Genomic DNA, 23,547 nt, shown 5'->3' with positions numbered 1-23,547 from the left:
GACGCCTACCCTTTAAAATGGGGTAATAGCAAGAGGACCACTGGGAAGTCTCATCCTTCGTATTTGTAAGGGAGATGGAGACAGGATGCTGATATTATCAGACTTAGCCAACCACAACAGAGAACATTCATTTAATGCCTTCTGCGTGATGAAACACATAAGTATATACCAGAGCCTATATCACATAACCTTCTAACCACCCCATGAGATAATTTCTGTCCTGGCTTTCAGAGCTGTGGTTCAAAAGCTGTTGAGATCACTTAGAAGACTTTTGAACCACAAATCTGAAAACCAGGGAATAATTTGCTGCCTTCCTTATTTCGCAGGTCTTATGAAGGTCAAGATGGTAGGAATAGAAGAGCATTAGCCGGCCATGCAAAGTTATTCCCAAACATTTGATGAGCGTTGACTTAATTTTCCCTGAGAGTTAGCACAGTGCCCAGCCTAGAGATAACAGAGGGCAAGACAGATAGACAAGACAGACAGTAGGGCAAGAGCTGGACACCCCCAACCCATTGCTGTAAGGCATACTTCTATGATTCCCCTTGTCCAAATCACTGAAAATCCTCTTTCGCCAAATGCACAGACTGACTCTGCTTTGTGCCAGGGACAGACACAGTTACAGCAACAAATAGGCCTTGGACCGTTTCCCAGGTTGTTATCATGTGTGCTATGCACAGAAACCCTCTCTTCTCCATGAAGACTAAAACCTGTCTTCAGACCTGGGACACCACAGCAGCCCCTGGGTGTTCAGATTGTTGAAGGAGATCTAATCTGGACTCAGAATCTCTGGATGGAGGAGATTTCTTCTGCTGACTACAAGGAATTTTACTGGGCATTTGGTCCTGGTGCTTAAAAATAGCTTTGTAAACCCTGCATCAGTGCTTTTCCAAGCATTTACCTGCAACACGGTCGCTGGAGACTGGCATCTAAAGGCTTTTTCCTTTTTAATCTCGAGTGTTCTAAGACCTGTGGGCGAGGAGTGCGGAAGCGTGAAGTCACGTGTAGACGCGCTGCCGTGGCAGAGGCCGTGCCCGAGAGCGCGTGCGCCGGCGCCCCGAGACCGGACTCGCAGGAGGGCTGCGTGCTCGGACGCTGTCCCAAGAACAGCCGGCTCCAGTGGCTCATCACTTCGTGGAGTGAGGTAGGAGGTCACATTCACTCCTGGGGGGTTCTGAAATGCTCAGCCCATCCACCAGCATCTGGAGGCTTGCACACATACACCAGGTAGCTACTTACTGTTCATCCTTCCCCACTGATTTCTCCATAAAATCCCGATTATAAAGCACCCATCTCAGTGATGAGGCAATGCCTGGACGGTGGAGGTACCAAACTAAAGAAAGTGTGTGTATAAATACACAGGGAAGGCGAGCGGAGTGCTGTGATGGGGTCTGTGATTGCCTCGGAGAGCTTAACCTTGGCAGAAGAGATTCCCAGGGAGAGTGAGCCTGAGGGATGAGCAGGAATCTGGCAAAGACGGAGTCGGGGCTCTTCAGACAGAGGGTGCACCCTGTAAGGGCAGAGCTGGGAGAGTAGGACACAGAAGAAATGAGTGGGGATGGGTGGAAGGTGGAAGCTTCATCGGGCACAGATCCTGATTGTGTGGGGTGGCAGGCTAGAAATATGTCCTGTTAACATTGGGGGAGCTAATTAAAATTTTAAATAAAGCCGTGGAACAATCAGGGTTTCATTTCAGAGAGGATCCCAAGCCCGGAGCCGGGAAAGGCGCCCGCATGGATATTGCAGGGATGCAAACGAAAGATGAACTGTTTCAGGGATGGAGGAAAGCTGGGTCCTGGAGAGTCCTTTCTTTCTTTCCTTCTTTGGAGGATAATTACAGTTTTGTGATGGGTTTTGCCATACATCAGTATGAATCTGCCATCGGTTACACGTGTCACTTCCATCCTGGAACCCCTTTCTGCCTCCCTGCCCACCCGACCCCTCCAGGTTGTCAGGGCACCGGCTTTGGGTGCCCTGCGTCATCCGTCAGACTCGCGCTGGTTATCTCTTTTACATATGGTAATATTTATGTTTCAGTGCTGTTCTCTCAAATCATCCCACCCTCCCCTCCTCCCACCGAGTCCAAAAGTCTGTTCTTACATCTGGGTCTCCTTTGCTGCCCTGCACACACGATGGTCAGTTCCGTCTTTCTATTCCCTATATATGCGTTAATGTGCAGTGTTTGTCTTTTCTGAGAGTTCTTAAAGAGGCCGGCGGGCACCTTCAGGCATCTGTTGGGCAGGGAGAGGGAAGTCTTGAAGATGCCTCCTAGACTCCTAGCTTGGGACACTCATTTGAGTTCTTAGGCAGAGGAAAGGTGAGCAGAGGTCAAACCGGAAGTACGCATCAGTAACCCCTAAGGCGAGGTCTCTGCTCTTACTGAGTCCACGTCTAGTGAGCAAGACAGTGGCCAAGAAAGAAAGAGGTCGCTGGTGGGGATTGGGGGCGGGCGTCCAGTGGAGGAGGCGGCGCTGTCCCAGCAGCTTTGAGTTTCTCCCATCAGTGCCCTTCCCTTCTGTGTGGCTAAGTGCAGAGCAGGGCGCCTGTCTCTCCCCTCCTCTCAGTTTCTTTAAGAGACGTTATAACCAAATGGCTAAAGGCTTGGGCTTGAGTCACAGGCAGCCTTCAGTGATGACTACAGATCCAGCCTCGGGCTAAACTCCCTTTCCTATTCCGCACAGTGGAGCGCGCACTTGGCAGCTCCCTCACAGAGCTGCTGCAAGTACGGAGCTCAGTGTCATCCTCTATTTGTTGAAGTATAGTTGATCTACAGTGCTGCGCTGGGTTCTGCTGTACGGCAAAGTGACGCAGCTGTAAACACATACACACCCTTTTCTATGTTCTTTTCCATTATGTTTATCCTGGGAGATTGGGTCCAGTTTTCCATGCTGTATACCGTAGGCCCTTGTTTATCCATTCTAAATGTAATAGGTTGCATCTGTGAACCCCAGACTCTCAGTCCATCCCCTTCCCCCCGCCCTTCATTTGGCAACCACAGGTCTGTGTCTGTGAGTCAGTTTCTCTTTTGTAGGTATTCTTTTGTGCCATATTTTAGATTTCACGTGTAAATGATATTGTATGGTGGTAGGTTGCTTCTGTCTTTCTGGCTTCCCTTAGTAGGGTGATCTCTGTGTTCACCCATGTTGCCGCCAATGGCCTGCCCTCATTCTTCTTTAAGGCTGGGTGGTATTCCGTTACATAGATGACCACATCTGCTTATCCATTCTTTGTTCCTGTCCTTCTCTTCTGGTGGTTTAATGATTTCCTTTTAATTTATGCTTGTGTTCTTTTTGGTTTCTGTGAATTATACTATGGTTTTGATTTGTGGTTGCCCTGTTTTTCAAGTATGTTAACCCCTCCCTGTATCTGCTTGCTTTAGACAGGTAGTCATCTAGGTTCAAACACATTCCAAAATAAATAAATAAATAAATCACCTTCTTGCTCTCCTTCCCCACATTTTACGATTTTGATGTCCCTTTTTCCCCATTTTCTTGTTGCTCGTGCGTGTCACCGCTCTCACAGATAATTTTTCCCTTTTGATCTGTATGCTGGCTACTTTAGGTGGATTTGCTTTCCGTTTGTGATTTCCTCCTCCCTGTATCTTCTTGCTGCTTTTCTGCTTAGAGAAGACCTTTCAGAATTTCCTTTATGAGAGGGTTAGTACTGCAGTATCCTTTTAGCTTTTGCTCATCTGAGAAATTCTTTTGAATTTGAAATGGTAGCCTTGCGGGGTGGAGGATCCTAGGACTCTGCGGCCTGAGCAGACAGTGGGGAGAAGGATGCTCCGACGGCAGCCCGCCCCCTTCTGCGTCTGGCCGCGGTGGTGCCTCTCCTCTCCAGTGTAAGGCGGGCAGCCACGCTTCTTCCATCCTCCTGTGGCTGCGGTCCCCTTACCGTCTGCCCATCACCACCCAGTCCTCCCGCGGGTCTGCCCTCAGGAGCCGAGCCTCAGGGCCTGCCCAGCCCCACGGTCTCTCTCGCTCTGCCCTGTACGCCCGGCTTGCTGCGCCCTCCTTCAGAGTTCCCCTGGGTCCTCGTTGACCTCCCTGCTGGTGGGGGGCTTCCCAGGGTACAGAAAGCTTTCCCCTTTCACAGCGCCCTCCCCAGGTGCAGGTCCTGGCCAATTCCTCTTTTTTTCCTCCCTTTTGTCCTACCTGGTTTTGTGCATTTTCTTACCCTTTCGGGGGTCTGAGGTCTTCTGCCAGTGTTTGCTAGATGCTCTAGTTTTGATGTCTCGGGGGAGAAGGGGAGCACGACCACGTCCTGCCTCTCTGCCGTCTTGATCTGATCCCTAGCCTTCGTGATTGATGATGGTTACGCTGATGTCATTTCTTACTGCTTTCTGCAGTTCATCAAGGCCCTGTACAGTATCCCATAATGCTGTTTAAAATATTGAAAAACGGGTTTTCCCTAATGCCATTTGCAGCCACACGGATGAACCTAGAGACTGTCGTGCTGAGTGAAGTAAGTCAGAGAAGAATATCCTGTAACACCCCTTCTATGTGGAATCTAAAGACAAATGAACTTACGAAATAGAAAGACTCACAGACTTGGAGAACAAGCTTATCGGTGCCTGGGGAGAAGTGATAGTCAGGGGGTTGGGGACCAGCCTGTACACACTGCTGTACTGAGAACAGATGACCGACAAGGACCTCCTGTAGGGCACAGGGGACTGCTTAGTGTTACCTGGCAGCCTGGATGGGAGGGGAGTTGGGGTACGTGTATGCATATGGATGCCTGTATTTATTTATATGGCTGAGTTCCTTTGCTGTTCACCTGAAACTATCACAACATTGTTTATCACTGTACCCCAATACAAAATTAAAAGTTTTGAAAAAGAAAATGTGTATAGTGGAAGGAAAAATTTAAATAAAATAGCAGTCAGTCACATAAAAAAACAAAACAGGTTTTCTCAGACTTATTTCATCAGCCTCCATCCTCTTTGTTTTTTCCTGCCATAACGCAGCTTCAGTGTATATCCCAGCTGAAGCGAGAGGCAGGTAAAGATGAAGGACAGTTGCTTGTTATCTGTGGTTCTTGGCCCTGAACTGCCTGTAAGCCCAGTCCCTGCGCCCTGCCTCCTGCCCTGGCCCGACCGCTACGCGGTGACCCTGACCTCATCATCTGCTGGTCTCGTCTTTCTCGCGGGCTCTGTCTCGCTCTCCTGTGTGCCGTGTCGTGGCAGGGCCTGCCTTTATTTTGTGGTGCTGAGCCATGCTGTGACCTTGGGAAAGTGACTGCAATCCTCCGGCTTCTGTAGCGTGCGGGACTTGAGGCCCTGCCTTCAGGAGGTGGTGGGCTGTGGCTGACCTGCCCTAGTCCCATCCCTCTGATTACACGTGGACGGTGGAGCCGGCACCCTGACGCCTCCTTTCTTGGCCCCCAGTGCTCCGTGAGCTGTGGTCTGGGAGTGAGGAAGAGGGAGATGAAATGCAGCGAGAAGGCCTTCCAAGGCAAGCTGATCACTTTCCCCGAGCGAAGGTGCCGCAATATTAAGAGACCAAACCTGGACTTGGAGGAAACCTGCAACCGGGGGCCGTGTCCAGCCCGGCCAGGGTACAGTCTGGCCGCTGGGTGGTATTCATCGCCATGGCAACAGGTGAGCACGCAGAGACTGAGGGGGGCTAAGTTAAGCGAGATTCCATTCACAACTGCTGCTGTTAGGACCTGTCTGAACGACCTGAGTCCCTGGGCAGGTTCCAGCATCGGTGAGCCTCCATTTTCACATCTACAAAACTGAGATGATAATATTGTGCAGAGTTGGGTTTTTTCTCTTCTTTTATTTTCAATGAATAAGTAATACAAAGCAGTTAGTCCCAAGGTACTGCTAATGTTCGTAGTTGTTGCTGCTATTAAAACCACCGCTAGAGTCTTCCGTGTTTTAGAAATGCTGCTAAGAGTCTTGACTCACTTGGTTCTCATGTTTCTGAGTGATATCAGTAACGGCTGGCATTTGTCAAGCCATTCCTACGCACTGTGTTACGTCCTGTACACGCACCTATCTCCTCCCTTCATCCTGGAGGTGATGTGTGCCTAGTTGCTCAGTCGTGCTTTATGACCCCATGAACTGTAGCCCACCAGGCTCCTCTGTGCAAGGGATTTTTCAGGCAAGAATATTGGAGTGAGTTTGCCATCTCCTCCTCCAGGGGATCTTTTTGACCCAGGGATGGAACGCACGTGTCCTGTATCTCATGCACTGCAGGCAAATTCTTTACCAGCTGAGCCACTGGGGAAGTGGTCTTATCTGTGGGTTTTATTGTCCCTGTTTTGTGGATGAGGCTGGTAAAGCTCAGAGTTAGGCAGCTGATCAGCCAAGGACACACTTTTAAACTCAGATGATACAGGTGTCCTTTTCCTCAGAAGACTTGGAAGAAACTTTAGATGCATTGGTTTGATGCTTATGAGATGGGGTTGGTTTGTGATGCTGAGTCTGAGAGAACAACATGTCCTCAGGAATCCAAAGCTATGGTTTGGTTGACCCTTGCATTGTTATAGCTAACAGGTGTTACATAGCTCTTCAGAAAACACAACTCTAGCTTGAGAGGTGCTGCCAGCCTCACCATGAAATTGGATTTCTTTTTAAATTTTCTACCATTATTTTACTCATTTAACAGACTTGGAAACTGATCTGTGCAGAATTATTTAGATCAGATATAAGCAAATAATTACCAGTGGCCAATCTCCCCCTCCTGCGGCCGATTTTGTGGATACACTCCATTAGACACAGCCATCCTCATTTGTGTGTGCTGTCCACGGCTGCGTTAGTGCAGAGGTGAGTGGCTACAACAAAGGTCGTACGGCCCATAAAGCCTAAAATACCATTGTGAGACGAGAGGTCCCCACATGGCAGAGTAGGGGTTTGCAGGCGCACCGAAATAATGGCTATTTGCAGAACAGCAATTGAGGACCAAGACCAGAACCTGCCCTGATGGCTCGGATGGTAAAGAGTCTGCCTGCCATGCAGAAGACACAAGTCCCCTGGAGGAGGGCATGGCACCCCACTCCGGTACTCTCGCCTGGAGAATCCCACGGACAGAGGAGCCTGGCGGGCTGCAGTCTGTGGGGCTGCAAAGAGTCAGACATGACTGACTAACACATTCACTGGAAAAGAGCTTCTACAACTGAAGATATAAGAAGGAACCACGATGAGATGGGTGGGAGAGACAAAGCCGAGGGCACATTTCAGAGGAAAACCACACTTGCAGAGCTTGTTCCCCAGGAGCAGGGGGTCTGCACGAGGAAGATGAGCCCTCAGAAGCTTTGGGCTTGCAGGCCAGTGGAGCTCACGTTCAGGCGTCCCAGCGCGCTGTGGGGAACAGACGCACCGCTCTTGCAGGATGTGCTTTGAGCTCTCGGGCAAAGCAACGCTGAGAAAGGCACAGACCTGCCGCCGATCCTGCAGAGTCTTCTGGAGAAGACATCAGTTGGAACACACGCCGGGGCAGAGACAGTGGCATCAGACTCTCTGGGGGCCCGTCCTGCCGCGAGCACCATTCTGTAATCCCCACTCCAGCTCGTTAGCCCGGAGTCCCCAGGCCAAGCCCAGCCTCCCAGTGAGCGTGCTGTAGCTGCAGACTCAGCCTCTCCCACCAGCAGAGGGACCCCAGCCTCAGGACAACCGCGGCCCCACCAGCGGCCCGCACCAGCTTGGAGGCACCTCGGCTGCCTGCAGCCCAGGGATCCAGCTCCACACAAGCTCCGGGACATGCTGGACCCCACAGCAGCTGTGTCAGAAAATGGCCCCCTGACTGCCACCTCCAGGGCCGGCCACCCACTCTGCGCTCTGCCGCTGGACCCAGGACCCGGCCTTGCCTGCCCTGGGCTGGCACTCACTCCAGGACCTGGCTGAGTGCTTCAGGAGGCGGCATCTCCCTGACACTGGCCCCACCACAATTAAACCCATGCACTTAGGGGCGATTAATCTGCAACGGAGGAGGCCATTGTATACAGTGGAGAAAATAGTATTGGGGTTAGTGGCACTGGGGAAACTACCACAGCACGTAAAGGAAAGTGATGAGTGCATTTTCTCATACCATGTACAACATAAGCTCGAATGGATTAAAGACTGAACTGTCAGACCAGAAACCATAAAACTCCTAGAAGAAGACATGGAACATCTGTGAATATAAAGTGGAGCAGTATTTTCTTTGGCTCTGCATCCTCTGGCAAGAGAAACTAGAGCAAAACTAAATAAAGGGTGTCTAACGAAACCTAAAGACTTGTTCCCAGCAAAGAAATCCATGGACAAAATGAAATGACAGCCTACTGGCTGGGAGAAAATATTTGCAAATGTTTGTGAAAAATAAGGGGATAATATCTGAAACATATAAACACCTCAGTGTCAAAAGAACAAAACAACCCAATCAAAAGGGAGGCAGGCAGAAGAACTGAATAAACATTTTTTCCAATGAGATGCAGATGGCCAAAAAGTACACAAAACGATGCTCAGCCTTGCTAATCATCAGAGAAATGCAAATCACAACCACAGGGAAACACCGCCTGATACTGCTCAGTGTTTATCGTCGCAAAGAACAAATGTTGGTGAGGATGTGGAGGAAAGCCAGCCTCTGTGTCCTGTTGGTGAGAGTGTAAACTGGTACACTGGGGAAAACTGTATGGACGTTCCTCAAAAAACTAAGACTAGAGCTACCTTATGACCCAGCGGTCCAACTCCTATGTCGTATGTATCCAGAGAAGATGAAAGCACTGATTTAAAAAGACACACGCACCCCAGCGTTCATAGCAGCATTGTTTACAGTAACCAAGACACGGAAGCAGACTAAGTGTGCATCAGCAGGTGTAATAAAGAATGAAATTTTGTCATTTGCAACAACATCAATGGACCAGGAGGGTATTATGCCTAGTGAAATTAGTCAGATGGAGAAAATCAAATACTGTTTATCACTTACGTGGAATAGAAAAAAATGTAGCGAACAAACCAGTGATTACTGCAGGGCGAGAGGCATTAAGAGGTACAAACTACTATATATGATATGTATATATGTGTGTGTATATATATATATAATCTACAAAGACAAGGGATTAACCAATATTTTATAATAACCAGAAATGGAATATAATCTATACAAATTTTGAATCACTCTGTTGTATACCTGAGACATAATATTGGGCATCAACTATACCTCAATTAACAACATAGTTACTGGCTTGTTCTTCACAAAAATAGCCATCTTCTGCCTGAGATGATTTGATAACAGGGATCCAGCTATCTTTGAATTTAGAGCTAATTCCAAAACTCATACTCTTTTAACCGCAACATATTTTTTCCTCTCAGAAGCCATTCTGCATAGCGATGCTTGTCCCAGGTGGACGTCCTCACCTGTCCACAATAAAATAGGAAAAAATAATAAGGATAATGAGCTGGTAGTGAACTTTCTTTTAAAGCAAAATACATGTAAAGATTAATTTAAAGGGCTATCTTTTCTCTGATAATATTTTCTTATTTGTTCTTTTGTTAGGAAATATATTTATGTGTGTGCCTGGAAAAAAATTACTAGACAGTCTTTTTTAGTCTTTTTTTTACCTTCAGTTGGACAGTGAGATAATTGACTTTTCCAAAACACAATATCCACCATGCTATCTCAGAATTTGGCTGGGCAGGGAGGACATAATTCCTAAGCTGTCTCAGAGCGTTATATTTCTTTGGCTGTCCAAGTTCTGAACCATCCCCTCCACTATTGTAACTGCAGAGGTTGCCTGGAATTCTTTAAATACTGTGATGAACTGGCTGGATGTGTGTGTATTTGCTTCCGCATTCCTGTGGCAGCTTCTGTATGCCTGGAACCTCTCTTCTGCCTGAGTTACTTGACTGGGAGACACAGGGTCTTGGGGGAAGCAGATAGCATTTGCTTCAGAGCCTTCTAATCAGATCAAATGGCTCCCAAAACGTGTTAGGAGAGTGGGTTCCTGTGCCCAGCTCTGGAAGTCCCTGTTTCATCGACAGGTGCCTTGGCAATGTCACGAGGCATGGAGGTTTCTTTCCCTGCTGTGAGTGGCATCGGGAAGGGCCCATTCCTGACCGCTTCCTCCCTCTCCTGCAGTGCACCGTTACCTGTGGCGGAGGGGTGCAGACACGCTCGGTCCACTGCGTCCAGCAGGGCCGGCCTTCTTCGAGTTGCCTGCTGCGGCAGAAGCCTCCAGTGCTGCGGGCCTGTAACACCAACTTCTGTCCAGCTCCTGCCAAGAGAGGTAAAGGACCCTGCCACGCGCAAGTCGGTTTCCTGCTGTATTCAGTTACGCAGCTCCTGCGCAAACTCTAGGGGGTGCCTTTCACATCACAGTCGACGTGAGGAGCCCTCCTGAGAGGTGTGCAAGGTATACACATCCAGGGCAGTCCCTGATGGTGGTGAGCTCTAGCTGGTGCCAGGGATGGTGTGAGGAGGCTCTGGAGAAGGCTTCCCAGGAGAGGGCCTTGTCTCAGGCCTCCTGCCTGAGGCAGGTCTCCTTGTATCAAGAGGAGTAAAATGAGAAGGCAGACACGCAGGACACAGGCCCAGGCATTTCTTCCTGACCAAACATGGGCCTCTAGTTTTACTCAGGTGGGGATTCCTCCCAGTTCTCCCATCTAGCAGAAGCTAGGTGTTGAAATTCCATGCTTAGCTCAGGAGGGGTAAGTGGTGATAGTGCTGTGAGGCCCATGCCTTTTGTATCCTCCAGTACTTCCACTGCATCAATAGAATCATCTCTACTGTCTAAATAGAAGCTGATCCAGACATCCATTCTGACTGATTAGGGTGCGTGCTAATGCACTGGGTGTAAGACACTGTATTGAAAAATAACTGAACTTGAAGATTATATACATATAGACACATAGGCAAAGTCTTCCTCTCATGTGGCGCTTGTATCTCTGTTGATATATCCTAAGCTAGTCTCCTGGTGCCTACCTCCACCCCGCCCCCATCTCAGTAAACATGACCCTGTTCTTCTAGATGGCCAGGTCAAAATCCCGTAGCCATTCTTGATTCTCCTGTCTCACACTCTTTACCCACCTGTCAGCTAATCCTCTAGACTCCACCTTCAGAATATAACCAGGTCTTACTAGTAGGAAAGGAAAGAACAAGTCCATTTCATCCTTGAACCCAAGCGGAGAGTTAGTGTGGCTTGAACTGGTTGTTTCGGCCGTGAGGTGGAGGGAATTTATTTTTTTCAACAAGTGCTTCTTGAGCGGCCGCGCTGTGGCAGGTGTTGGGAGCAGAGCAGTGAGAGAAAGTCGGTCAGATGTCTGCTCGAGGCTGCTGTGCTGGAGAGGAGGCGGCCATAGGTAAACACGTGACGTGATAAATGCTGGTAAATCGCACATAGGGAAACAAAGCAGGGAGACGCGGTCCTTCCTGGGGGCCACGGGGCGTGCCGTTCTCATAGGGAGGTCAGAGAAGGCAGAACCAAGTGGGCATGTCTGAGCAGAGGCTTCAGGGAAATGAAAGGATGAGGTGGCTCTGCCGTCTTGGGGACCAGATCCTGTGAGTCACTGTAGAGACTGTACTTCTGACTCCAGGTGAGCGGGATCCAAGGGGAGGGTTAGGGGCAGGGGTGTGCCAGGGATGCGCGCCCGTTTCAAAAGGATTCCGAGACTACGCGGGGGGTGGGAGGAGTGCAGTGTGTGCGTGAAAGGGAGCTTTAGGCGGAAGAACCAAGGCTTAAGGAAGGCGCTGTCAGCAGTTCACAGGAAGACCAGATACAAATTGGGAGCAGCAGGCAAAGCAACAGAAAAAGAGCCTTGTGAGCCGTGTCCCGGGGCTCAGAGGCGAGCCGTGAGGGTGGATTCAGGAGGGACGTGACTCGGTGCCCGTGGGTGGTGTACGGTTTGCGGGGACTTGAGGGTGACTTTAAGACTTGCCTAGAGGAGGAAATTCCAGCTCTGAATGACAGCATTTACCCATGTATAGGGGTAGACCCTAAATAGTTCTAAAGTTAAAAAGAAATTCCTTGCAAACCCAGGCAAAGGACTGAGCCCTGACCCCTAAAACACATTGATGCTTGCGGAAGGAAAAGTCGCTGTGCACCGCCCTGTGCGCTCTGCAACTCCTGAGGGCCTTTGGGGTAAAAGCCTCTCATGCCCCGTGTTCTGCTTCCAGTGGGTAATCACACCTGTTAGCCTACACAAGGAAGCAAGTTTAAAAAGACTGGTGCTGACTTCAATTCATGTCTACACAAATTGGCCATGAGATTTGATTTAAACCTGCACAGAGTGTCACAGCTGGGCCTTCAATCTAGGTGTGGAACCCCCAGTATATGAGGTTTGTTGGTCCCCAAAGTAATGAGCCTGGAGTAGTGGCAACAACCCTGGGGTGTTAGTTAGAAATAAAAAAAAAAATCTGGGTTCTCACCCCAGGCCTTCCGAAACAGAACCAGTGGTTAACAACACCCTCGGGGATGTTGTTTTTAGGGGACATGCCTTGGAGGCACAACAGTAGTCTCCAACTTATTCAGGAGGATCAGACCTTAAGCTCAGGCTGGAGATGACATTTTTTTTGTTTTTTTGAACATCCACTTGCAATCCAGTAACCCTAACCTGTTTACATTTTGTTAGTGGTTGCAGTGCCTTAGGAGCCTGGCGGGCTACAGTCCATGGGCTCGCAAAGAGTCGGATCCTGCTGAGCGAATAACACTTTCACTTTCGTGGTGCCTCTGGTTGCCTTCATCCTGCTTTTTCCCCCACAAAGTCCTCTTGTCTCATGTAAGAACCCCGGGGGGCCATAGGCAAGTCGACCCCAAGTCTCTGTCTGTAGGCCCTCACCTTAAGGAAAAGGCTAAGAAGCCGTCCTAATGTGCCGAACGTCTCTTCCCACCTTAGAGGATCCATCCTGTGTGGACTTGTTCGGCTGGTGTCATCTTGTTCCTCAGCACGGCGTCTGCAACCACAAATTCTACGGCAAGCAGTGCTGCAAGTCATGCGCCAGGAAGAGCTGATCTCGACGCCCTCCCCTCCTGGCAGGGCCAGGGTCTCACCTCGCAGCCTCCGGAGAGACGTGCGCCCTTTCCATCGAAAGCTGAACACTGCAAACCCCGTGTGAGCTGACCACCACGTTGGAGGGGCTGCTCTCGAGAACAGCCTTCTTGTTCATTTCCCTAATACACACGGTACTCGGAAGCACTTGAAAATGGGAAGCAGTGACAAATCAGACTCACAAAAGCATAGAACAAAAAGCGACCAGCTTTGCTTTGCACTGTTACAGGGAGGAGGTGATGGCTTGCCAACAGGTTTGAATTTTGACCAAGGGAGGTGCTTGTGAACTTTGGGGACAGACCCCCACCCCAGGGAACCTCAGAGTGTGGGTTTTGGAAATGTCCTTTCGGACTTCAAGTCACAGACTGAGACTTGGAGTAATCCGATGTGGGTGGAACACGCTGCCTAACTGTTGCTCAGAGCTTAGAGTTTGACCGGAACTGTGGACGCCCCGGACCAGGAGTTGTACAAACGCCAAATGGTGCTCACGATGGTGCTTGCTGCTGGACTAGCAAGCTTCATGTCCTGTTTCTCTGGTGTGTGTGTGTGTGTGCGCGTGTGCGCGTGTGCGTGTGTGTGTGTGTGTGGTGGTGTTTCTTACTTCGTTTAAAGTATATTCTGCTTATAAAGAGAGTCTCCAAGACTAAAATTCACAACTTGAAAAGTATTCTGAGGAATATTCTGAAAACAGGGCAACGTGGACAAGTTAAGATCTCCACTTAACTGGACTTCGCACTCTGAAAAGAAAAAAAAAACAAAAACAAAAAACTACAAAGCCTTGTTGCCCTACACACTCTGTCAACTTCGTCATTTTTGGTGCTAGCCGAACAAGTGGGAATCAGCATGTGCGTTTCTGGTGGAAGCCCAGGAGGAGACAAAGAGCAAAACAATCCTATTTGGAAGGACAGGAAAATGTCAGTCATGGTGCTCCCTGCGTATTATCAGAGCTGCTTGGAAAATTAGAGGCCACTTGTGGGTTTTTTTTCCCCTAGCAACTGATATAGTTAAATTTGCCCTTGGATTTGGTTAACCAGGGGAAAGTCCCAGTGGCAGCTGAGAAACCCACCCACCTTCTCGCTATGTGAGTATTAATAAATCGTAATATGCCAAGACACTTCAGCAAACGAGTGTTTCGTAGTCTTCCAGGTGACGCGTTCAGTCTTCGGAAGCCAGCTGTTGGTAGGCACCATGAGCTTGCGGTTGTTCTCCGTGGGGAGGACACCACCCCATTTTGCCAAAACCAAAGTAACTTACAAGACAGTGTCCCTCTGTAATTTTTTGAGATGTGGTTATAAAGGGCATATTTATATAATTCTACTCTGTTCCTCAATGTCTTTGATGAATGTAACCCAGTTTTACTGCTTTTAAAAGTCTCAATTCAAACAGGGATTTGCCCACTCAGCATAACCAACGAGACAGAGGTTTGCTAAATTTAGAGCCTCCTTTATTCCATTCTAATTAAAATCATACATTCTCAAATCTCAAAGAAATGATCAGAATATCCTGTCTCCTGGACTTGGCCTAGAATAGTGGCCATTTTATCATAAAAATAAATATAGGGCTCCATATCACTACCCTCTTGCCCTCTGAAAAAAATTTCAACTTCTTTATCATTTTATTATTTTATGGAAAATTAATTTATTAATAGCCTATTCTTATGTGTTCTCGCTTGCTTCTTTGAGGAAGTGAATTAATTCTGAGGAAAAGTGTTGAATACATAAACATGGATTATAGAGAAAAGTCAAAATATATGTGTAATATTTAATTATTTTATAAGTTTTATAATAAAGTGTTCTGTTTCTTTGCCTTTGAAACTTGTTAAGTTCTTGAATAAGTTAGCAAGAAGCTGGTCATTACCAAGGTGATCTAAATGAATAAATGTTGATTAAGAATCTCAGTAATTTCTCGAAAAGGTGAGAAAAGGTTGGAGGGAAGACATTAATCATTTTTCTTGCTTGTACTTGAAGAAATTAGAAACCATTAAATACTGAGATGAAACACGTGACATTTACCAGCCTCATGGAAATACTAAATTATTTTTTTTCTACTCTTACTAGTCATGTAATCATTTATTTATGGAAAACATCCAAATTAGATAAACCACAAATATAGTGGGTTTTCTATCTTTTTTTTTCCCCTACTTGAAAATCTTTTTGCAGAAAGAAAGGGGGAGGGAAAGGAGCAAGGAAAGGGAAAAAACCTAAGTAATAAATTAAAAAGCAAGTTATTCAAATTTTCTAAATTTCAAATCTTCAGACCAGAGGGAAATAAACCCTCTCTCGGCAAAGTAAGTCCAAATGACCTGAATAAACTATTTTTTCCTGCATATCTGAGATTATATGTGTGTGTGTATATATATATATATGATGCATGCATATTTTAAAAAAATATATAAGAGGATTTTGAAGTGAATGATCGCTATTTTGCAAACATAAAAATTATTGTCAATAATGAAAAGCAGAATAGATGGCAAAAAAGGTACCTTCCTACTTTCCTCCTTTTGGTCATATTATTAGTAAAAGCAATCATGTTATCTTTTTTAATCCCCGAATCAGGAGTGGAAGGAGTCAGGAACAACCACAAGATGGTATCCTTTTTAAAAAGACAGGGAAGGCCATCTGAGCCTTAGAATTCTATTATGGCCCCCAAGACACATGTGAAGAGGGTGTGACAAGAAATGACCCAGCAATTCTGGGCAGAAGAATTCTGGGCGGAGCAGGGATGACCCGAGGTGGGGAGTTGAGGATGGAGGCAACACGCTCCGTCTCAGCCTGCCTTCTCAATAAAGGACACGCAAAGATGACTGCTGTTCTTCTCTAGTAATCGTTTCTCTGTGGGACGGTAGTGTCTCCTGGGCAACAGGACCTGAGTATGGGAGCCTGCAACACGAAGTCCATTAGGATGGAGAGAGAGAGGAACGGTGGTCTCAGTGTGGATTCTGTATGTCAGCCGTGGGAAGGCTGATCTTACAGCAGCGTGCATCATGCAGGAGACAGTTTATAGAATTAACAGCACAGAACCCATGAATGCTAAATGCAGTGTAGGAGAGGCTACTTAGTTATGTCCCACATGGGTTTATTTTAGAACCTGTAAAAATCTGTATGCAGATTCCATGTTTCATCTGCCTCATCTTACCTTTCCCGAAGTAAGATCTTAAGTCCTCAATTCCTGCGTGGTTACCAATGAGGCTGAGGCTCGGAACATCTGAAGTGACGTCATCGGTACAACCTGGGTGGCTGTACCTTCCTCCTCCGGAAGGGACCAAGAATGAATTGATTCTTCACCTACTGTCATCCATTTACTATAATCCTGAATTTCCCTGGAAATGCAAAACACCTCTGTTAAATATTTTTTATTTAACTGTATCTATTCAACTTAAAATGATGTGAACTAAAGAAAATACAGTTTAAAAAGTAAACTTTTTATAATTCCTGTAAATGGAAAATTATATTATTTCCCATAATAGAAGGCAAGTAAAAGCCCACTGAATGGCATTCACATTTAATTTTAATTAAAAATAAAATACAGTCACTACAACTGCTTCACAGAATTCATACCTAAGAAACATTTCTCAGTAAGTGAACTGCACCTAGTCCCTCTGGATTATTCGTGTAGCATTACTAAGCTTAAGATAAAATTCTGTGTCAAAAAGGTGATTTTGGCCTTGAATACCAATTCATATTTGTACATAGAAAAGGCAAATTATACCCATTTGATTGTACCTATGGTGATAGAGTTAGACATTTAGAATTGTTCAATGAGTTTTTGTGCACAGCGAGGCCATCAGGAGCAATATCCAGAAAGCATTTTTCTAAATGTATCCAGTTATTTGTTAGTTTCTGCAAAGCAACAGTAAAGGCCTTACCCGTGCACAAAACCAGCATCCTCTTTGAACATTATGATGAGATACTTGCAAAGTAGTTCTGTTTTCCTAATCCCTGTTTCATAAGGGACAGTTGATTCATAATTAGTAATTTATACAATTGTGATTGGTGGAACAAATGAATGATGTTCAAGAATTGTTCCCAGCATGCTAACTGGGATGAGAAAGAGGCATCCAGGTCTAGGAAAAGGAAATCCTGTAGGACATTTCTCCCCAGCAGCCCAGATTCTTCCTAGCTCTCTTTTCTTCTATCACCTTGGCCTCCCGATTTAGGCTCCCTCTGCCCCAAACAGGTTAGGACATCAGCTGACTTTACCAGGTGTTAGCACTGCAGCGCCCATACCCCGGGTTGGAAAGCACTCCTCTAAGTAAACACCTGGTACTCTGACTCCTCCGTCCTCTCAGTTGGCAGACTTGCTAAACGTGGTATGCTGTACAAAGAGTGGCCCTTTCTCTGTTACTGATCAGAGCCCTGGGGGAGATGGCCTTTGAAGATAAACCAGGGCCAGGAGCTGTTCCGGTGGAGACAAGGCCCAGACACGTTTCTCTCTCTGACCCCTCCTCTCCTTTCACGTGGCTGGAGCAGAGGAAGGATGGAGCAGCCCCCACCCCCAGCCCTTGGCAGAAGGTCTAGGAAGCCTTCCATTCTTGCAGACTTCCATTTCATATGCCACGGAGCCTAGTGTCTCCTATTTCTTGGAAAGAGGGTCCACTCTCCCCTGCCCCACTTCCTTTGAAAGTCAAGTTGTGTCTAGAAATAAGTCTCAGGACAAGAATTTCTAAATAATTAGCTATGTTACCATCGCCTAAGGATGTATTTTACATAGAAACTTCCCAGGCCTCATTCCAGAAATTTAAGTAACCTGGGGGTAAGACCCGGGCATTTACATTTTTAAAGGCATTCATGTTTCTTCAAGGAAGAGCTAGTTTAAGTCTAGGGCAAATAAAGAGGTGCCCTGGGTCTGTCTGCCCTGTGCAGGCAAAGGAGGCCCCTGGGCACCACGCCCTCCACTGCAACTCTGCAGCGTGTGGCCCACAATCAGCTGAGAATGAAGGGCTCTGGTGTATTCTCAGAGTGTATGTTTCAGCTGGAAAGCTCTTGTGTTGGTAAATGCTGGGTCAAGCAGAGATATCTTGGGGGACTTCCCTGATGGTGCAGTACTCCCAATCCAGGGACCACGGGTTCGATCCCTGGTCGGAGAACTAGATCTGGGGGTGGGGGGTGGTGTGGGGTGTGTGTGTCGGGGAACTAGATCTGGGGTGTGTGTGTGTGTGTGTGTGTGTGTGTGTGACTCAGTCGTGTCTGACTCTGTGACCTCATGGACTGTAGCCCACCAGGCTCCTCTGTCCATGGAATTCTCCAGGCCAGAATACTGGAGCGGGTAGCTGTTCCCTTCTGCAGGGGATCTTCCCAACCCAGGGATCGAACCCAGGTCTTCTGCACTGCAGGCAGAATCTTTACCATCTGAGCCACCAGCAAAGCCCACAACTCAGCGCTAGCATGCCACAAGTAAAAGTTCGTATGCCTCGACTGAGACCCAGCACAGAGAAAGAGAAAAAGCAAGCAAGAAAGAAAAGGATTTACAGGAAGGGACAAGGTCCTTGCTCACCTCCTCTCTCTTCCCGTTCCTGAGCATGTCAGCAGTCTAGGAGGGGTTCAGAGGGCAACGGAACACCATGATTGAGGGAAATCAGCCATTTCTCTCAGCCAAGCACCCTTATTCAAGAGCTAGGGTACTGCCGTTTATTTTCTTAAAAATGGGTGGGAGGGTGCCTAAAAGAAGCCATTGGGTCCCCAACGGAAAGTGTCTTTTGGTAATCACTCCCAGGGCCCTTTGTGTGTGAATTTAGAAACCCACAGTGCGTGGAGACAGTGGTACTCCTGAGAGCCAGCATCAAGGGAGAAGGAAGCCTTCCCTCCTGTTTCCTGCCCAGTCATTAGGTGCCAGAAGGTAAATCAATCATTTCTATGAATTAGGCCAACTGTCACTTCCTGACAGCTTGCCAGAAATCTACTGGCTGACTCGACTGAGTGAAACTAGGAGAAGCTTCAGCTTTGTCCAACGGAAGACAAAAGAAACATCTTTTGTAATATAGGGAAGACCTGCTGAAGATGCTTTGGGGCTGTGCTAGAGAATAAACAGGTTAGTTCTATGGTTTGTGCTGTTCTGGGCCTCTGGTTTTTCTGGTTTAATGACTAATTTTATTAAATTAAGGGTTTTTAAGATTAGTTCCAGATATTTAAAATGAACATCTATTTATTTATTGGCATTTTTTTAAAGCAGTAAAAGAATAATTGTATTTAGTAAATACCTTTGTTATGATGCCCACACGATGCAGAGCTTTTATTACAAGCAGAGAAGTCTGGTGAGGAGGCAAACTTTTCACGCTGTCAAGGGAGTTAGCATTTGTGGTCACACAAGTCTCTAACATACCATCATATGGACCCTCTTACGTAGTTCGCTCTGCCTAAACTAACATTATCTCCTGCATTTTTGCTATCTAAAATATATTCATTCTTCAACAAGCATTTATTGAGCATTTACTGCATTTTAAGGTCTGAGCATGGAAACAGATCCTGTTCTTTACCAAAGGGACTGATTCTTAAATAATATGAGACGTTCATTCGTGAAGCAATCTGGCGATAGTCCAAAGTCATAAAGTCCTAGGATTTTTTTAAAAACTTCTTCGCTTTTACATTCACCCCACTCAACCTTTGAAAATGCTTGTTTTCCCTGTATTGTTGCCAATATCACACAATGCGAATCAGGATCATGTGAATGTGCAGGGGGGTCCTTCTAAAATAATAAAGTCACCCAATTATATTTAAGCAGAGTACTCTGCTTTCAAATAAATGTATAAAAGTTATGACCTCGAAGAGAAGGTTGTTATCATTTCATTCTCTCTCCCTCACAAATGTGGATACTGAGACCCAAATAGTTCAGGGCCTTTCCTAAAATTACCTAGTGAGTAATGGTAAGTCCAAATGTAAAGTCAGAGATGATCATTTTCAGTCAAGTATTCTCTTAACTATTATATTTGATTTTTCACTTGATAAGCAAATGCTTTTATCGACAATTACTCTGGAGACATCAGAGAATTTTAATGAGTGCTGTGCTGTGCTAAGTCGCTCAGTTGTGTCTGACTCTTGGCGACCCCATGGACTGTAGCCCTCCAGGCTCCTCTGTCCAGGGGATTCTCCAGGCAAGAATACTGGAGTGGGTTGCCATGCCCTCCTCAGGGGATCTTCCCGACCCAGGGGTGGAACCCCCCGTCTCTTCTGTTGTCTGCTTTGGCAGGTGGGTTCTTTACCACTAGCACCACCTGGGAAGAAGTCATTCTAATGAGTAGTGTTTCAAACAGAAGCCTAATAAACACTGCCAAGTTCCTATGCTAGTAAGTTCCTCTTCCTCAAAAGAAATACTCTGGGACAATAAAAAGCATGAAAATGTTGTCATACTTTCTCTACACAAGGCAAAGGTGACCTCATGAAAGATCCAGTTCTTTATCTGACCCCTTACCTTTCCAAAGGGTGCTATCTTTAGGGACTTTGCTTTGAGCCATAAATTAGGAAGGGTGCTGAAGGTGACAAAACCTTGTATTATAAATACACTAAAATACATGCTCTAGGACACTTTAAATGGGTGGATTTTCACGGCATGCAGATTATACCTCTTTGTTGAGTTATAAAAATCTGTTTGAATAATGATATGCTTGAACTGGGGACTGTCTTTGATCACACCTATGATCACCTAGGAACTTTGCTATGTGGCACTAACTGTTCCTGTACTGTTCACACCCCCATTTACCTGGTTCAAGAGTGCCCCAAGCAAATTTTGTGTACACAAGGGGCAACTTCATTCACGCATCTGCTGTTTCACTCAACCAGAGAACGGGCGTTTTCAGCCACTGTCCTTGGTACTGAAGACACAATTAGAATGGAAGGTCCATGAGGGTAGGGGATTTTTCTGTCTTGTTGAGTGTGGTATTGTCTTTACCTACCATTTCTTGAGTGGATGATATATGGGGGAACAGGACAGACATAGTCCCTTGCCTCTTCACCCTTCACCCTCCAGGTGTTTTTTTTTTTTTCTTTTTTTAGGGATTTAGAAAATTCAATAGGACTCTTATTATAGAATTGAAATAATCTATGACTGAGAACTCTGTGGAGCCAGAAAAAGAGAACTAAATCAGACTGTTTCTAAAGGGTTTTTTTGTGATTGTTTACCTTGATGACTGAGACGAAAAGGATAAGCTCAATGTTAATGTTTAAACATTTTCTAAATGGATTCCCTATACTCGTTCCAAAAGGAGAAACATTGACAGTATCAATATTTAGAACACAGAGAGTAAGCATGTTTGGACCCAAGAAATATCATGAGTCACTATGTTTAAAATGGACATATATGCTGAGAGGGTGTTTGACCTGTTGATACACATAGAACTGAAGTAACCGTAGTTAAACCCTCCTGTCCCTGCTTGGATTGTGTGAGGAAATTAAGCACACTGGAAGTCAGCCCTTCATTTTTATTGGGATGTCACTCAAGGATAAGGACCTATAAGGAGCTAGTCTGTTTCTGCTGGACAAGAGTAAGGTGGGGAGCATTGCTGAAGTTCTGAAATCTGGGACTTCCCTGGTGGTCCCCTGGCTGAGACTCCACACTCCCGATGCAGGGGCCTGGGTTCAACCCCTGGTCAGGGAACTAGATCCCACATGGAGCAACTAAGGCCTGGCACAGCCAAATAAATATTTTTTTTTTTTTTAGTTCTGAAATCTGGTTGTAGAAACAGGGAGATGGAGGCTGCCCATGGCATTTTGCCTCACTCATTCAGCCTACTCTTTAAGAGTCTGGCAGGCGTGTCTACATCTGGCACTTCCAGCCATTCCCCCCAGAATTATGATAAGGCTGGAGCTGGAGAGAGTGGAAGGAAGAAAAAAAAAATGAATTTAATGTTACTCCCTTCTATCCTACACATTGAAAGAGAAGAAGAGGTATACCCGAGGGAAGGTATTTTGGACACAGTATTCTTTCATATCATGTGCTTTCCATGAAACAGATCTTTTAAACTGTTTTAACACATTACTGACTGGAGGATTTTGCAGAAGTTAATGCCTGTAGCAGTAATACGTCTCTGGTCCATAATGTGTTAAGAGTGATTGATGAAAAGTAAATGTTTTGCTTATTTTCGTAAAATTTTCCTAGGGCCTACTTGGAAAACCAAAAGCAACAATGTGATAAGACGACCAAGTGGGAAAGCAGGGAGAGGCCATGATGAAGCGGTGATGATGAGGACAGCAACTAACATTAACGCGCAGCTGCTGCGTGCAAGGGGCGTGCTCGGTATTTTCCATATATTAATCTCAATTTCTAGAGTGATCTGAATCTTAAAACAACAGTGGAAGATAATTATTATTAACTCTTCTAGTTTTTCATAAGAGCCAAGGCTCACAGACAATTTGTACAAAGGCGTTATATTCACAAGGACGCCCTTATGTTGATTAAGAGCAAAGGACTTGCATTCACACACACCTCAAATTCGAATCTTTAATTCCCTCTGAGTACCCGTCTGCTTGCTGGCCGCATCACTTGATTTCTTTTGTGCTTTCATTTCAATATCTAGGAATAGGCACTGAATCATGTGTTCAATGAAAGTCGGCACCACTTGTGCTGGATCCTGCAAGGTTGAAGAGAAACAGAGTGCTGCTCTCTTTGGGTTTATATTCATGGATGAGGACAGCTATTAACCAAGGCATCCCACAGACCAACCCCAAAAATTACAACCAGGATAAGTGCTCAGCAAAAGAGGCATAGGGTTAGGGTTAGGGTTAGGGTTTAGTGTTAGGGTCAGGGTCAGGGTTAGGCTTAGGGTTAGGGTCAGGGTCAAGGTCAGGCTTAGGGTTAGGGGTTGGGGTTGGGGTTAGGGGTAGGGGTAGGTTTGGGGTTGGGGTCGGGGTCGGGGTCAGGGTTACGGTTAGGGAGCTGTAGCAGAGACCACATGCTGCTCTAGCCAGTACTTGAGATCTTCTTCCACACCAGTCTGTGGTGGGAGTTTATTCCCAAAGCCAGCACCTGTGTTCTTGCTTTTAAGATCATGCTCCCACAATCTGCGCCCACCTTGCCTGCCAGTACAGAGAACCACTGGAAAGTTGCTCCCCAGGTCAACCCTGCACAGACTCTCAACCCATATGTCCATTCGCTCACTGGTGACTGACCTAATCAGGAGGAACTGCAGCAGCTAGAATTGTTCGAATGCTTGGTTAAGTACTGTGCCCTCAATACTCCCACAGCACAAATGGGAGTGCCCGGACCATAATACTCAACAAAGTGAAGCTGCTCAGTCGTGTCCGACTCTTTGCGACCCCGTGGACCGTAGCCTACCAGGCTCCTCCGACCATGGGATTCTCCAGGCAAGAGTACTGGAGTGTGGTTCCGTTTCCTTCTCCAGGAGATCTTCCCAACCCAGGGATCGAACCCGGGTCTCCCACACTGTAGGAAGAAGCTTTAACCTCTGAGCCACCAGGGAAGCCTAATACTCAACAAATTGGTACCTAAACAAATGACAATCAAGAAAAAGAAGACATGGCAACCCTCTCCAGTATCCTTGCCAGGAGGACCCCATGGACAGAGGAGCCGAGCTGACTACACAGTCCACGGGGTCACAAAGAATCGGACATGACCTGGCAACTAAACAGCAA

The 23,547-nt window shown here is 46.6% G+C and overlaps 1 protein-coding gene and 1 long non-coding RNA gene across 5 annotated transcripts in view; one reads left to right on the top strand and one right to left on the bottom strand.

Moving 5' to 3' along the window:
• The window catches only part of ADAMTS18 (ADAM metallopeptidase with thrombospondin type 1 motif 18), a 151,146-nt gene extending 136,625 nt beyond the window's left edge, over positions 1 to 14,521 (top strand). For both annotated transcript variants that reach the window (XM_069549626.1, XM_069549627.1), the window contains 4 exons: positions 959 to 1,144; positions 5,387 to 5,599; positions 10,062 to 10,209; positions 12,815 to 14,521. In XM_069549626.1, coding sequence (XP_069405727.1) covers positions 959 to 1,144; positions 5,387 to 5,599; positions 10,062 to 10,209; positions 12,815 to 12,930 — 663 coding nt within the window. In that variant the 3' untranslated portion in view covers positions 12,931 to 14,521. The remainder of the gene's footprint in view (positions 1 to 958; positions 1,145 to 5,386; positions 5,600 to 10,061; positions 10,210 to 12,814) is intronic.
• Positions 8,781 to 23,547, bottom strand: part of LOC138418366 (uncharacterized) — a 71,470-nt gene continuing 56,703 nt past the window's right edge. The window contains exons 3-7 of one of the 3 annotated variants that reach the window (XR_011248518.1): positions 22,382 to 22,526; positions 16,103 to 16,286; positions 12,758 to 12,887; positions 10,073 to 10,197; positions 8,781 to 9,340 (exon numbers count right to left, since the gene is read on the bottom strand). This is a non-coding gene — a long non-coding RNA (uncharacterized lncRNA). The remainder of the gene's footprint in view (positions 9,341 to 10,072; positions 10,198 to 12,757; positions 12,888 to 16,102; positions 16,287 to 22,381; positions 22,527 to 23,547) is intronic. The other 2 variants (XR_011248519.1, XR_011248520.1) reach the window with 2 other exon arrangements.

Source organism: Ovis canadensis, chromosome 14 (assembly GCF_042477335.2).
Source record: "Ovis canadensis isolate MfBH-ARS-UI-01 breed Bighorn chromosome 14, ARS-UI_OviCan_v2, whole genome shotgun sequence".
NCBI classification, from domain to species: Eukaryota; Metazoa; Chordata; class Mammalia; order Artiodactyla; family Bovidae; genus Ovis; species Ovis canadensis.
This window is presented reverse-complemented; position numbering and strand designations above follow the sequence as displayed.